The sequence below is a fragment of the Pediculus humanus genome, genomic scaffold (genome assembly GCF_000006295.1).
Source record: "Pediculus humanus corporis 1103172107426 genomic scaffold, whole genome shotgun sequence".
Classification (NCBI taxonomy): domain Eukaryota; kingdom Metazoa; phylum Arthropoda; class Insecta; order Psocodea; family Pediculidae; genus Pediculus; species Pediculus humanus.
This window is the reverse complement of record NW_002987049.1, coordinates 71,616-86,067: the sequence shown is the minus strand read 5'-3', so window position 1 is coordinate 86,067 and position 14,452 is coordinate 71,616. Positions and strand designations below refer to the sequence as shown.

Sequence of the window (14,452 nt, the reverse complement as noted above, 5' to 3'; positions counted from 1 at the left end):
ACCAAAGCATATAAAATAACAAATAATAATTACATAGTTTTTAGTGTTTTATATTTTTTGTATTTTTTTATTAAAAAAAAAAAACTTTAAAATATGCTTTTATCTTTCTAATATTTAGTTTATTTTTTCAAATAAATTTTTTAAGCTGTAAAAATTTTTTTGGAAAAAAAAGTTCAATATTTTATAAGGATCGTTTTAAAAAAAAATACGCATTCAAAATATTGATAATATTTGATCAATATAGAATATAATTTTTTAAATAGTGGTCCACTTTTTTATACGTTAGAAATCATAAGCATCATTGTAAAAAAAAAAAAATGGTTGCATTAAAAACGGTTACATTTATACGGAAGAGTACTCTAGTCGTGGCACAAGAACATTGTGTTTAGTAAATTTGCAACCCTGGTAACGAATTTTTATTTTTACAGATAATGTTGTGTGAGAACAAGAATGGATGAAGAGGATTTAAGTGAAATAAATTGTGCGTAACTATTTTATTTTTATTTTTACATTCTCTTAAAGCAATTTATTAATAAACTTTTGCATTTATAAAAATAATTCCATTGTTTGTTCCAATTTTTCTAAGATGCTTAAGTTATTTACCTACCGAAGCCTAACATAATTTTGACCCTAAATATTATTTTATTATAATTGGATTTTTCTTTATTAGGCACAACAATGAGTAAAAGAATATGCATTGTTGGATCACTTGGGCAGGACTCAAGTGTATTTCATGCTGCTCAATCTTTCAATGTCCCAATAATATTTTCAGAAACTGGAGAAGAATGTGTTAGTGATGGTGAATCTTTTACGACTTACTTTATTATAGACGAGTTTTCAGGTCCTTGCTTTGATTATTTGTGCAAAATGAAATGCAGGTAAGTTGTAATTTGTTTCAAAATTAAATTCAATTAAATCAGAGGTTTTTGGTAACAATATATCTTTTTTTATATTAATACATACCCAAGTTCATTTTAAGTTCATATTTTTCACTACTATATTTATTGTTTACTATGAATGTTTTTTTAAAAAATGACATTTTTTTTTCGTTTTTAACTCATTGCAGAAGTAATGTTATAAACTATAAAATTGTATTAATATAATATTTGTATTCGATTTATTACATTTACTTATAATATATATATATATATATTATATTTTTAATATGTATATAATATTATATTATTAATTATAATTTTTTATTTTTCCAGTTTTGTCAAACTGGTTTGATTTATAAATTTTATAATGTTTTTAAAAGCACTTTATGAATTATTTATAGAATATTGGGTCCTACAGCATTAAAAGAACTGGTTAATAATGGAGATCCACTTCCTTCTACAGATAAATCAAGGCCTGTTTATTGTTTATCCATGAAGGGATTAATTATTTGTTTTACAGGATTCAGAAAAAGAACAGATTTAGTAAGTATTTTATTTGACTTTTGACAATTTACAGTAAATTAAAAAATTATTTGTTGAAATAATGGATTTTAATTTTAAAAATAATGAAAAAATTAACATAATCAAATATATTTTATTGAGCTCCCAAAAAAATTATTAAAATGTTTGGCCTTCATTGAGATATTCGAAACATTACCTCAAATCTAAATAAGCTGATTCGGGATTTGACTTTTAAATAATTTGGCTTTTATTTCATTAGAGTCATTATTAATATTTCGATTAAAAACTTTATTAATTAAATATTAAATGAGTTGTCTAATTTTTATTAATTTAAAGTCACTATATAAAAAAGTATTATTTCTTTATAATTTCATTAGTGTCATCTTGCAAGTTTGATACATTTGATGGGTGGTAGCATAAGGAAAGAAATGGAATATAAAATTACCCATCTTGTAGCAAACTATCCAAGTGGAGATAAATATCAGTATGCAAGCACATTTAATATTCCTGTAATGTCTGAATCATGGATTACTTCAGCTTGGGAAAATAGACATGTTGTATGATATTCTTGCAAAAGCTCAAACATAGTAAGAATTTAAAATTATATTTAATTGTTCTTATTATATTTAAAAAAAAATTATTTAACAAAAAACATATTAAAAGATGATGAATAATCAAAAAATTTATCACATAATAATGTATTTTTTTTAGGTAGCAGAACATAAATTAAAATTTGGTGGAGCTAAAGTATGTTTTTTAGGATTTAACTCTGAAGAAACTGAGCATATGATTCAAGTTCTTGTGGAAAATAAAGGTGTACCATCATCTCTGGATGATCCTCAGTGTACACATTTGGTAAGTTAATTTTATATAATTTATATTTAATATTATTGTCTCAAAAAATTTGTTAATGTTTGTGCTTTTATTTATAATTTGATCTTTAAAATTTTATGTATTTTTATTAGCTGCAAACATGGAAAAATTTTTTATAATTTTAAATTTATAAATAGAAATGGGAAAAATTAGAAATGTATTTATAATAAACTTAACTCGTTTAGTTTTTATTTCCAATTGCAGGTTGTAAGTGGGGAAAAAAGATATAATTTAATGCAAAATGGAACTTTGAATGTAGCTAATTTTAAAGAAAATTTTATGGGTGCCCAAAAACTATCAGATAATAATTCCTTTCCGATAAACTCTAAAAATTTTTTTTATGAATCAAGCTTAGATTTTGTGCCATTAGAAAAGAAAAATCAAAAGAAACAATGTCATTTTAATTTATTCAAATCGGAAAATCAAAAGTTTCCATGTTTAAAAAACTGTAGTTTTCATTTCATTGATTACCGGAAAATTTGGGGTTTTTCAGCCCAACCCGAATTCAGTTCTAATTTTTACGATGACTTTTTAGAATCCGATGAGGAAATGTTTAATTTTAATTCAAAAAAATTTGAAAATAAAGAAAAAGTTGATTTAAACGGCCCCCCATCGGTAACTTTTTGAAATTCTACATCATTATTTTTATTTAGATATTTTTTAATCGTTTTTTTTTTTTTTTTTCTTTTTTTACCTTCAGGTTGTCGATGATGCTAACATTGGTAATTTTCCGGACAATGCACCTCCGAAAGCTTTTGTTGTTAAAGCGGAATGGTTTTGGGCATCTGTTCAAAATGAACTGTGTGCTGACGAAAAAGAATATTTATTTGAAGATGTAAGATATTTTAATAATTAAAACAAGGTAAACATATTTAAAAATTTTTTTAAATTCATCATTTGATTTTTAGTTTGTGAATTCTGTGATTGGTACACCTGACGGAAAAAGATTTCAAAGCACACCTTTGTCGGGTAACGTTTCATCTAGAACTAGAAAAAGGAAAAGATTACAACAGAAACCTCCAATAAATCATTTTGAATCTCCGTTAACTCACAAAAGGAGATCTTCAATAAGTGATGCTGGATTATTGAGCGTTTCCGGAAGTTATTTGGATTGCTCCGAAACTCCCGACAATAATTTATACGATGGTATGTTCAATTTCATTTATAACTTTTCTTCTTCATGTAATTTAAATTTTTACTTATTTTTATTTTTATTTTTTTTTTCAGACATCAAGACTTCTAGAGACGCTGAAAGAACTATAAGTGGTAGACATCAAGTTTTCCTGGAGTTAGTTCACACGGAATCGAATTACGTTAATATACTTAACACTATCATATCCGTAAGGAAATTTTTATGTTTTTTTTTGTTTGTTAATAATCAAATTTGTTATTTGCTATTAATGTTTTTCTTTGTTTCAGTTATTCAAAATCCCTTTGGAGGAAATGTTAGATGGAGAGAATGTGATTTTAAATGCAACCGAATTAAAAATAATCTTTGGTAATCTTCCTCCAATTTACGAAATTCATTTAAATATGTTAGAAGAATTAAAATGGGGAGTACAAAATTGGAAAGAAGATTTCAGTGTCGGAAATGTCATTTTAAGATATGTAAGTTTCTTTTGAGCTTTACCATATATTATAGTATTAGAAGTTCTTTATGAGCTTCACGATGTTATTGTAAAAATTTACTTTTACTTATTTCAGGCTCCTGAATTGGAAAAGGCATATCCTCCCTTTATAAATTATTTTGAAAAAAGTAAAGAAATGCTTGAACAGTGTGATTTAATGAAACCCAGGTTTCATGCGTTTTTAAAAATTAGACAAGCAAAACCAGAATGTGGGCGGCAATCTTTAAAGGAACTACTTATACGACCAGTTCAAAGACTACCTAGCATTAGTTTGTTACTCAATGGTAAGTTAATCGTTGTGATTTTACTATACGTGCACTTTAAAAAACATTAAACTTATTATTTTTTGTAATCAAAAATGTTTAAGATCTAATAAAGCAGACTGATAAGCAAAATCCTGATCAGCAAGCCTTAGAACAAGCATTAGCTGGTATTAAACAAGCCATGACGCACATAAACGAAGACAAAAGGAAAACGGAAGCTCAGCTGGCTATGTTCGATTTGTTTAACGACATTGATAATTGTCCTGTAAGATAAAATTACAAATTAAAATTAATGTTTAATTAGAAAGCGTGATAAAAACAATTGATTAACATCATTTCAGGCTCATTTAATATCATCTCATCGAAGTTTGATAGCCAAATGTGAGTGCGTTGAGCTCACAGAAATTTTGTCTTCGAAAAAAGGAGATAATTTAGTATTGTTGCTTTTTACTGATACTTTGGAAGTGTGTAAAAAGAGAGTAAGAACTTTTAATACTTTTCGAAGCACGAAACCGAGCAGTTTGCAAAAAATTAATAAGTTTCGTAAGCAATACAAACACATAAGATTGATGCCTTTGTCAAATTTGAGAAAAGTTATAGATATTAGAGAAACAGAAGGTTAGTTTTATATCCTACGAATATTTTTGTTAATATATATATACCTAGTTTAGAATATAAACTTAAAAATCTACTTCATTTGAATTTTTTTTTTTTTTTCAGAATACCAGAGAATTTTTGCTTTATTATGTCGAAATTCTGAATCTTTGAAAGAAAATTTGTGCTCATTCATAATCACAGATGAAAAATTAGATAAAAACTTTTTTCTCAAAGAAATGTGTAAACAAATGGCTCATACGGTTTGCACAACAGATCCTGAAGATTTTTATGACGTCATGGAACCTGGAGATGTTAATTTAGAGACGGCCAACAATGCCTCTACCATTTGCAAATCGACTCATTCTTTCAGCAAAGCTCTCCGGTATGTAATTTTTTTTTTTTTTTTTCTTTTTATTATTACTCGCTTTTCACTTTTAATATTTCTCCAACCTTGGCTAAATGGCTTGAGACCTATTGTTTTCAGATTAACTTCTCGGTCGAGGAGAAAACTTTCTTTTCGTTTATCTACAAGACCGAAATAACTAAAAGATCTCTCTTCTTGTGTTTTTATTTATTTTTATTTTAATGTAAAAGAAGTCAATTGCACTGCAAATTTTTTTTCTTAACAAATGCGCTAACAATACATCAGGTTAGTTATAAAAATTAACTGCACTAACAAAATAATTTGATGAATTTTGCTTCTCTTTATTATTTTTATTGTTTATCATTCTTTATTATGAAAAGTTTTGTATCAGTTTTTAAATTCATTTTATTATTGATTGATTTTATTATATCATTTAATAATTTAGATTTGCTTCCAAAACGGGAGTCAAAGTCAGCAGGGCATTGAGCATGAGTAAAACTCCTAGTAAGTTAACTAGAGTAGTATCGACACTTCGTCCATTTGCATCACAAATGACATTGACGCCTAATGCAACATCATTTTTAGAACAACCACTTGTATCAACAGCTCAAGCGATTTCACAATAAAAATTATTTGGTCTAAAAAACCGGATGACTTCCGTAATCTATATCTGATTCATTTAAAATATTATCAAATGTGGTATACATGACTAGTATAAAATAAATTTATTAAGTCTTTTTACCACTATTTAATTAAGTTTTCTGTCCCTTTGCTTAATTATATTTTTAAATATTTATTATAATTTTGTGTACAGAAATAAATATTTTATCTACTAAATAATTTTTTTGAATATTTTTTTTTTTTTTTTTATAAAATGACAATTTTTAATTTTAATTATTTTGAAAAAAGTTTAAAGGTCCATAACATTTGGATTTTACAATAGCATAATGAAAGAGAAATTAAGACGTTTAAAAAAAGAAAAAGTTCATGTATACAAATAAAAATTATTGACACGAATTAAAGTCGAATTGTTTTTTATTGGCGTAGCTAATTGAAGTGCACGAAAATAAAATTCAACTTAAATATATATGTACAAAAAAGATTAGTTTTAAGTCAGTTTTATTAAATTTGAAATTGTTCAAACATCGTTACAATGAATTTAAAAAGTAAAATTTACCATAGACAATAACAAATATTGTCGTGTCATTAGTCTTATAATAATTTACGTGTTACAAAAATGTCAGATTAATTTTAAATCTTTTCTAACTTTATAGCTCTTGATAAAGAAAAAGAAAGAAAGAAAAAAAAAAAAACTTTATAATATAATGATCATCAAATTTGAATAACATAAAAATAATTAGTTACTTTTTGAGTTTTGTATTAAATGTTTTTATAAATTTTGTCAATGGAACTTCAAGAATTAGTAAAGTTGCCACGATGTAATGTATATTTTCGAAAATTTTGAAAAAATTACATTTAACAATATGTAATTGTGTTGTGTCACGCCTTTGCTTCATGCTCTTTTTTTATGTATGTATCTGTGTCTTATTTCTTTATAATATCTTTTAACAACAGTTTAAAATTTACTCAAATTGAAAATATTTATTAATAATTACTGTTAATGTAATTCCTTAAGTTAAATTTTTTTTTTTTTTTTTTTTTACATTTTGTGAAAAATTATAGGTAATGTAACACAATATGAATGCATTATATCATCAAACAAATGAATTGCTGAAAGAAACTCAACATATTTTTATTAAACTTGAAAAATGTACTGATCAAGAAGTTGCCATTTTAGAAAGAGATATTCAAAACAGGATAGAAACCATCACACGGTAATGTATTTTCTTTAATATTTTTTAATCCTTGCTTTCATTAAAATTTTTTTAGCATTATTAATTTTTTTTCCCTAGTAACTGTGAGAAATTGGATATTCTTGCTTATAAAGATCCAGCTGGTAGAACACAAGCTAACAAAAGTAGGATAGATCAGTTAAAACATGAAAATAAACATTTACAGTCTGCTTTGCATATGCTTCAGATAAAAAAGAAAAAAAAAGAATCAGAAATATTGGAAAGAGAACAACTACTTCAGAGAAAGTTTACAAGTTTAAGAGAAGAGGAAACAGCAATTTTTATTGATCATTCATTGCATCATCAAAATGCCCTTAATGTAAGTTTTAATAAAATTTCTTTTTTTCGACATAAGTCTAACATTTTGTTTAAATAAAATAATAATTGCAGTGTAAGTTACAGTTTTTTTTGTTTCTTGCATATTATAATTTAATGTTATCATGCATCTTTCTTATGAAGTAATTATCATTTTTGAAATTTTTCTTTACAGAGAGCTAACAAAAATTTAGATGATCTATTATCAACTAGTAAAGGAATTCTTTCAAATCTTAAGGAGCAGCGTATTACTTTAAAAGGAGCTCAAAAAAAACTCATGAATTTTGCCAATACACTCGGATTATCTAATACTACTATGAGACTAATAGAAAACAGAGTAAAGGAAGACAAATATATTTTGTTTGGAGGAATGTTCATAACTATGCTTGTGATATTCTTTGTTATTTTTTATTTGAAAGTATAGATATATTTAATAATTAAATTACAAAATAGCTCTTGCAATTTTTTTTGAATGATTTGTTTTCGAGTCTTGCAATGCGATATTGATTAAACGGCTTATTTGAATAATTTTTGAAATATTAGATTTTAAACAAATATTAATAGGTTTCCTTGATTTTTCAAATTCAAATTTTAAAAGTATTTTAGGCTTACATTGATGAATGTTAGCTTTTGATGACATCTGAAAATTAATATTAACATTAACAATGCTGACAATAAAATATTTACATTAATTTATTCATCACTATACTTACTTGTATATCAAACCTCCAATCAATGTTTTTATATTGTAAATGCTGAATTTCTATTGTAGACAATCCAAAGTCTATTACTTTAGTTTGTAACAAATATTCATTATAAATAATTTCTATTACATTGTCAGGTAAACCCAAATTTAAAATAACTTCTTCGAATGCAGTTTTGGTGAGCTGAAATGAATTTAATAATTACACACATAAAAATTTTTAAAGAATAGTATTAATGATTACCTTGAATTTTCCAGCTTCTACAAATAAATGAGCTAAACCCTCAACTATAGATTGAACTTGCTTAACATCAATTTGAAGGTTACCTTACAATAAAAAAAAAGAAAACAAATGAAGTAAATCGTAAAAGCATCTTTTAATTTAAATTTTTTAAACTTACGGGAAACAGCATTGTAAAGTTTTAAGTTATGCCCTTTCTCGATAAAATTAGAAGTTAACTTACAAAAATCTGAAAAAACTAAAACATTTTCTTGAAAAAAAATTTTTTTAAAAACTCATATAATAATAAGAAGTAATTACGTTGTTACTTACTATTTTGAGATTTCCCTTGAAGAAACTTTAAATCGTTTTTATGACAGTCTGAAATAATTAGATCTGTCATTTTTTTAAATAAATTTATCAAACACAAAAGTGATATTGTAGGTGTTTTATTTTATCATCATATTATGTAGAAAATAAAAAACGTTCGAGAAAAAAAATTAAAAGATTTATAGTTTAATAGTTTCACTTTTTATTAGAACTTTTTAAATACTTGCTACTAATAGAATTACATTTTTATAATCAAAGATTTTAAATTTAAAAAATAAAATTTCTCAAATTTAAACTCTGACATAAAGTCTAATGACACGATAATTTTTGTCGTTGTTTTGATTAATTTCTTAAAAAGAGCTCTAACCTTTTTATAATTTTGAATTTAATAAAACTCACTAAAAGTTGAAAACATTTGTATTTATATATTTTTTTTAATATTGTTATTAGGTGTGTTAATATAAAAAAAATGCGACATTTTTTAGTATAATACAACAACAGTTTAAATTAACTCATTCGTATTTGTCTGTGGTTAATTAAAATTTAAAGTTTTGTTTTCATTTGCTATCATTTCGTATTAGAATTTAACATATATAATACGTTAAAAATTGAATAGAAGCAAAAATCAAATTCTAATAATTCCTCTCAATCTTTAGTTCCCATTAATACTTAATACTGATTTTATTTGTGTATTTTTAGTGAAAATTATTATTTAATTTTTGATAAATAATTTTTTTAAATGTTTTTTATTGGAAGACGACAATGTATTTGATGTCACGTAAAAATGCATTTTCCCCATAATTCACCTAAAAATAATATACCTTTTTATTAATTTTTTTTTTATCGAGAAAAAAATTCGTTAAATCAAGCCTGACATAATTAAGTATAAACATCTCACTACTTTAAAACATTTTTAGAAATTTTACTTTTTCTAAATATGTTTGAGGTTTTAATAATTCACTATTAAATGCTCTAAATTAAAAAGTCACTAAAGAAAAAATAAATAAATAAATAAAATTGAAAAATTATTAATTATATATTTTTAAGTGTAATAAAGTATTTTTTACACATGCAGGTATTTTCTTATTAAAAAATAAAAATAAAACTGAGATTTTAGAAATATTGTATATTGAAATTTTTATAATTTTTTTGAAGTTTTGAAAACTAACGTTTTTTTGCATGTCAAGACATGTATTATGAAAGTTTATTTTGGTGCAGTAATGAAAACTGAAAATTTAGACTCGGCATTGGTTTGAAAATATTTTTGTAATTGTTTGATAATCAAATTTACTAAATAATTTTTGGGTTAATTATATTATCACATTTCTATTTCTTATTGCCTAAAAAGAAGATGAAAAGGTCATGATAATTTTTGGCAAGAAAAAAATTCAATTGAAAAATTAATAATTGGCTCTTATTTATTGTTTTTCAAATTTTATAGTGCAATATAAATAAAGATTCAAAAAAAAATTTTACTTTTTTTAATTTCTGATGAAATTTTTCTAAAGTGGATAAAAAGAAATTTTTTAGAAAAATTGTGTAAATGCATTTTTCATGAATTCTTTATTAATTAAAAAATTAAAATAAAAATAATAATATTGGAGATACATAATAACAGTTAATTTCATTCTTTATCTTGTTACTTTGTAGTTCATTAAAAAAATTCTACTGTGATCTAGAAGGCTTGGTTAATGTTTTAATCCTGCCTAAAGTGTTATCTAGATTTATAGTCAGTTCAAACTAGTTTTATTTTATATAGAAAAAATTTTGTTAAAAACAATTTTCAAGTCATTTGTTAAAAGGTTTACCATTGTTAATTTAAGAAAATTTGAAAATATGGCAAATTTGAAAGAATTGTCAAGCAGTTGCTGTTTTGATGGATATCAAAAAGTTTTTTCTCATGAAAGGTAAAAAAAAAAAAGATTACTTGATGATTTGAGCTTTTTGGTGAAATTTATCTTTTTTAAATGTTAAATTTAAAGTGCATTATAAAACTTTTTTTTTAGTAATGAATTAAAATGTGTTATGAAATTTTCTGTGTTCCTGCCGCCTGCAGCTGCAAAAGAAAAAGTACCAGTTATTTATTGGCTCTCTGGACTAACATGCACAGAAAGAAATTTTATTGAAAAAGGTGGTGCTCAGCAATATGCTTCAAAGCATGGGGTAATGATTGTGGGACCAGATACTAGCCCTAGTAAGTTTGATATCTTTCACATTTCATTTTTTTTAAATTTTGATTAGTTTATTAATGAATTTCAATTAAATTTAGGAGATGTCAATATTCCTGGAGAGGATGATAGTTTCGATTTTGGTAGCGGAGCTGGTTTTTATGTAGATGCTACTCAGGAACCATGGAAAAAACATTACAGAATGTATTCTTATGTAACAAAAGAGCTGCCAAAATTAATTGCCGATAATTTTCCAATCATACCCAATAAACAGAGTATAATGGGGCATAGGTAATATTATTTTTATTTATGCATAAATTTAATTTAAAACTGGAGTATAAAGTTAATAAAAGCAGACGAAAAGTATCATAGTACAATTATTTTCGAAATAATTTTTACTTTTATCGAATCATATTTTACAAGTGTTTTAATTATTTCTTGAATTTTCATAATCGATGAATTTGAAAGTAATTATTTTTTTTGTTTAGTTCAGGGATAAATTAATTTAAAAAAATTTTTTTATTTTGAAAATCTATTTAATTTGATGTTAATTAATATTATCAAAAAATAATAAGTGTTAAAATTTGTAATTTAGCATGGGAGGTCATGGTGCTCTCATCTGTGCTCTTAAAAACCCTGGTAAATATTGTTGTGTTTCTGCTTTTGCACCCATTTGTAACCCCATCTTGGGAAATTGGGGTAAGAAAGCATTTACTGGATATTTAGGAAAAGACACTTCAACTTGGTCAGAATGGGATTCTACTGAATTAATAAAAAATTACAATGGGCCCTGCATAGAACTTTTTGTGGAACAGGTTTGTTTGTTTTAACAGTTGTCTTTTATTTAAATTTATACTTTAATAAATTTTTTTTTTCTAATTAGGGTAAAGAAGATGAATATTTGCATAAACAAGAATTACTCCCTGATAATTTAATTTCTTCATATCAAAAAAATTGTGAAAAAATCAAATTGATATATAAACTTAGGGAAAAATATGACCATAGTTACTTTTTTGTGACATCATTTATAGCAGAACACATTGCACATCATGCTAAAATATTGTATTCATAAAATAGTTTATGAAAAAAAAAATTAATAATAATAATAATATGAAATTTTCAATTTGCTTAATTATTATTTTTTTCTTAATTTGAATCCTTTATTTTTGTATTTAAAATTTCCACTGTAGGATTTCATGAAATTAATAATTTATATTATACAATTTTTTAGAATGATTAAGTTTGCAGTTAAAATTAAAATTTTTTCCACAGAATTATTTAATGAGAATTTTGTTTGGGGATACATTTTTTTTTATTTACTTCAATTTTATCTGATCGCTTATATTTATTAATAATTCAACGAAGGGGGTTATAAAAAAGTTTTATAAAGTTGAAATAAGTCGGGAATCACTATAAAGTCGTTTTTTACAGACAAAAATTATTCATTTGTAATTTTTAACCAAAAAAAAAAATTATTAAAAAATATTAATTTGTACATTTCAAAATGTGATTTTTCCCCCCCCACTCCTCTTATTACGTATTAATTGAATGATAATACAAAAATTTGGAATTTATTAAAAATTTTAAAGTCCATACAAGTTAGTTACACTTTTCGCCGCATGGCGCGCTGTCATTCAATATTACACGTCGTATTTCGAACGTTAGAGGATAACAGTAAGTTTACATTTAATTAATTAACAATTCATAGGTTTTTTTAAGAATATAAATGTGGAATGATATGCACTTTTGAAATACTTAAACAAAGTCTAATGTTCGCTTAAAAATGAGTGGTGTAAAAAATTCTAAAAAGGAACAAAATTTTATCACAAAATTTTATTTATTATTGTATAATATTTTACAAACGTTGGGGTAAGTTTTACTTTTTTTTTTTTTTAAATTGGTGCCTTGAAAATATTTTAATTTCAAAATCAAATTTAATGAATTAATATTAATTTTAATTTGTTTTTAAAAAATTATACTTGTGTGAAAGAGGTTTCTTTTTTAAAAAATTTTTAATTTCCATCAAATATTTTTTTAGCTGGAGTTATTTGCTTTACAACATAGTCGGTTATTATTTAAGTGATAAAAAAAATTTACCTTCTAAAGATTTATGGTCTAATGTAAAATTAGTTGTATGCATTTTTCAAAATGCTGCTGCCTTGGAGGTGAGACTTTTTCAACTTACAAATTAAAAAATTAATGTTTTAGATAATTTAAGAGCATGATATTTATAGTTTTTGTTTGTTAAAAAAAATAATAATATCAATTTACTTAAGAAAAAAAAATTTTTTTCCATAGATTATACATGCAGCTATCGGAATAGTTCCATCAAATGTTTTAATCACCACTTTTCAAGTTCTCTCTAGGTTAATGGTAGTTAATGGAGTTCTCTTAGCAACTCCGACAGGACCTCAAAGCCCTGGACTACCTTTATGTTTAATAGCATGGGCAGTTACTGAAATAATACGTTATTTGTTTTACACCCTTAATTTAATTGGCAAAATCCCATACATTTTAGTATGGTCTAGGTAATTATTTCTATGAATAATTTTATGAACTTTTAATAACTCCAAAGTTAAAATATTCAATTTTAAGTATTTATTTATTTTAGATATACATTTTTTATTATATTATATCCTCTTGGAGTTACTGGTGAACTTCTTTGCTTTTATTGGGCTCAAGCTTATGTTTCTGAACATAAAATATTTACAGCCGAGCTACCTAACTATTGGAATTTTACATTCAGTTACAATTATCTATTGATTTCTATTATGCTTTTGTACATTCCGTGTAAGTACCAGTAATGAATTAGACCTTTCTACGATTCAAAGCAGGATATATCTAAAGAATCTTGTAATTTATGATTGCGTTATTTAAGACCCAAACCAGTTTTCTTTTTTTTGGTGATTTGATTTAAATCAATTTAATAATATAGTTATTATATTTAAAATTTTTCTTGCAAAACAATAGTTGGATATTTCTTAAATAGAAAGTTATTTATTTTTAATTTTCTTGTTTAATTTAAGTAAAATTATATTTTTGGATTTTGATTTAATTTTGGCGAGTGAAAATTTCTCGAAACATTCGACATTACCAAATTACTCAATGCATTTAAAAATAAAAATTTTCATTTAATTTTAATTTTGAAATGATTTCATAAATATTAATAGTATTTTAAATATTATAACTATCTTTTTAAAACCAGTATTTTAGTTTATAATTATATTTTTTCAGTGTTTCCTCAAATGTACTTACACATGTTTTCACAAAGGAGAAAAGTTATCGGAGGACAAAAAGTTAAAAAAAGCAAATAAACATTTTTGTTTACTTAAAAAATTGTTAAAATCAATTTTAAAAGGATTTCCTTAAAACTGTAAAGTATTTTTTTAATTATATAATTAAAAATTTGATTTTGGAACAAAATAAATTTTTTTTTCAGCCTTAAGATTTTACTGTTTTACTAATTATTAATTTTTTCATTAAATATTAAATAGTTTTTATTTTTTTTTTTTAAATAAACATTGTCAGCATTTTCCAAAATGAGTTTAATGACCTCAAATTATTTCAATTGCAAGAGTATATATAGTTTAAAATCTCAAAGCCTTTTAATTTTTTTAAATAATTTTATTCTAACACTACCACTAAAACATTTAATGTTAAAAAATTATTATATTATGGGGGGAGAGGATGGGGGAAGGGGGGGAGACAACGTAATAAAATGTTTTACTATAATACGAT

At 24.3% G+C, this 14,452-nt stretch overlaps 5 protein-coding genes across 5 annotated transcripts; 4 read left to right on the top strand and 1 right to left on the bottom strand.

The window, feature by feature from the left end:
* Positions 1-678: 678 nt before the first annotated feature.
* Positions 679-5,751, top strand: Phum_PHUM075760 (ECT2 protein, putative; the record flags this gene model as incomplete). Its single annotated transcript, XM_002423589.1, has 13 exons — positions 679-878; positions 1,280-1,421; positions 1,778-1,957; positions 2,112-2,255; positions 2,974-3,108; positions 3,182-3,419; positions 3,501-3,613; positions 3,693-3,881; positions 3,978-4,185; positions 4,269-4,429; positions 4,506-4,782; positions 4,885-5,143; positions 5,571-5,751. 13 exons carry the CDS (start codon positions 679-681, stop codon positions 5,749-5,751), a joined length of 2,427 nt encoding a protein of 808 aa, XP_002423634.1.
* Positions 5,752-6,823: 1,072 nt separating this feature from the next.
* Positions 6,824-7,717, top strand: Phum_PHUM075750 (membrin, putative; the record flags this gene model as incomplete). The annotated part of the gene is made up of 3 exons (XM_002423588.1): positions 6,824-6,960; positions 7,039-7,297; positions 7,469-7,717. The coding sequence occupies 3 exons, from the start codon at positions 6,824-6,826 to the stop codon at positions 7,715-7,717; spliced, it is 645 nt and encodes a 214-aa protein (XP_002423633.1).
* A 259-nt stretch (positions 7,718-7,976) lies between these two features.
* On the bottom strand, positions 7,977-8,619 carry Phum_PHUM075740 (COMM domain-containing protein, putative; the record flags this gene model as incomplete). The annotated part of the gene is made up of 3 exons (XM_002423587.1): positions 7,977-8,180; positions 8,241-8,323; positions 8,550-8,619. 3 exons carry the CDS (start codon positions 8,617-8,619, stop codon positions 7,977-7,979), a joined length of 357 nt encoding a protein of 118 aa, XP_002423632.1.
* Positions 8,620-10,382: 1,763 nt separating this feature from the next.
* Positions 10,383-12,495, top strand: Phum_PHUM075730 (Esterase D, putative; the record flags this gene model as incomplete). Its single annotated transcript, XM_002423586.1, has 8 exons — positions 10,383-10,453; positions 10,553-10,740; positions 10,816-11,005; positions 11,310-11,529; positions 11,598-11,776; positions 11,946-11,961; positions 12,304-12,388; positions 12,434-12,495. The coding sequence occupies 8 exons, from the start codon at positions 10,383-10,385 to the stop codon at positions 12,493-12,495; spliced, it is 1,011 nt and encodes a 336-aa protein (XP_002423631.1).
* Positions 12,496-12,497: 2 nt separating this feature from the next.
* On the top strand, positions 12,498-14,028 carry Phum_PHUM075720 (ptpla domain protein, putative; the record flags this gene model as incomplete). The annotated part of the gene is made up of 5 exons (XM_002423585.1): positions 12,498-12,583; positions 12,753-12,879; positions 13,013-13,242; positions 13,326-13,504; positions 13,949-14,028. 5 exons carry the CDS (start codon positions 12,498-12,500, stop codon positions 14,026-14,028), a joined length of 702 nt encoding a protein of 233 aa, XP_002423630.1.
* Between the last annotated feature and the right edge of the window lie 424 nt (positions 14,029-14,452).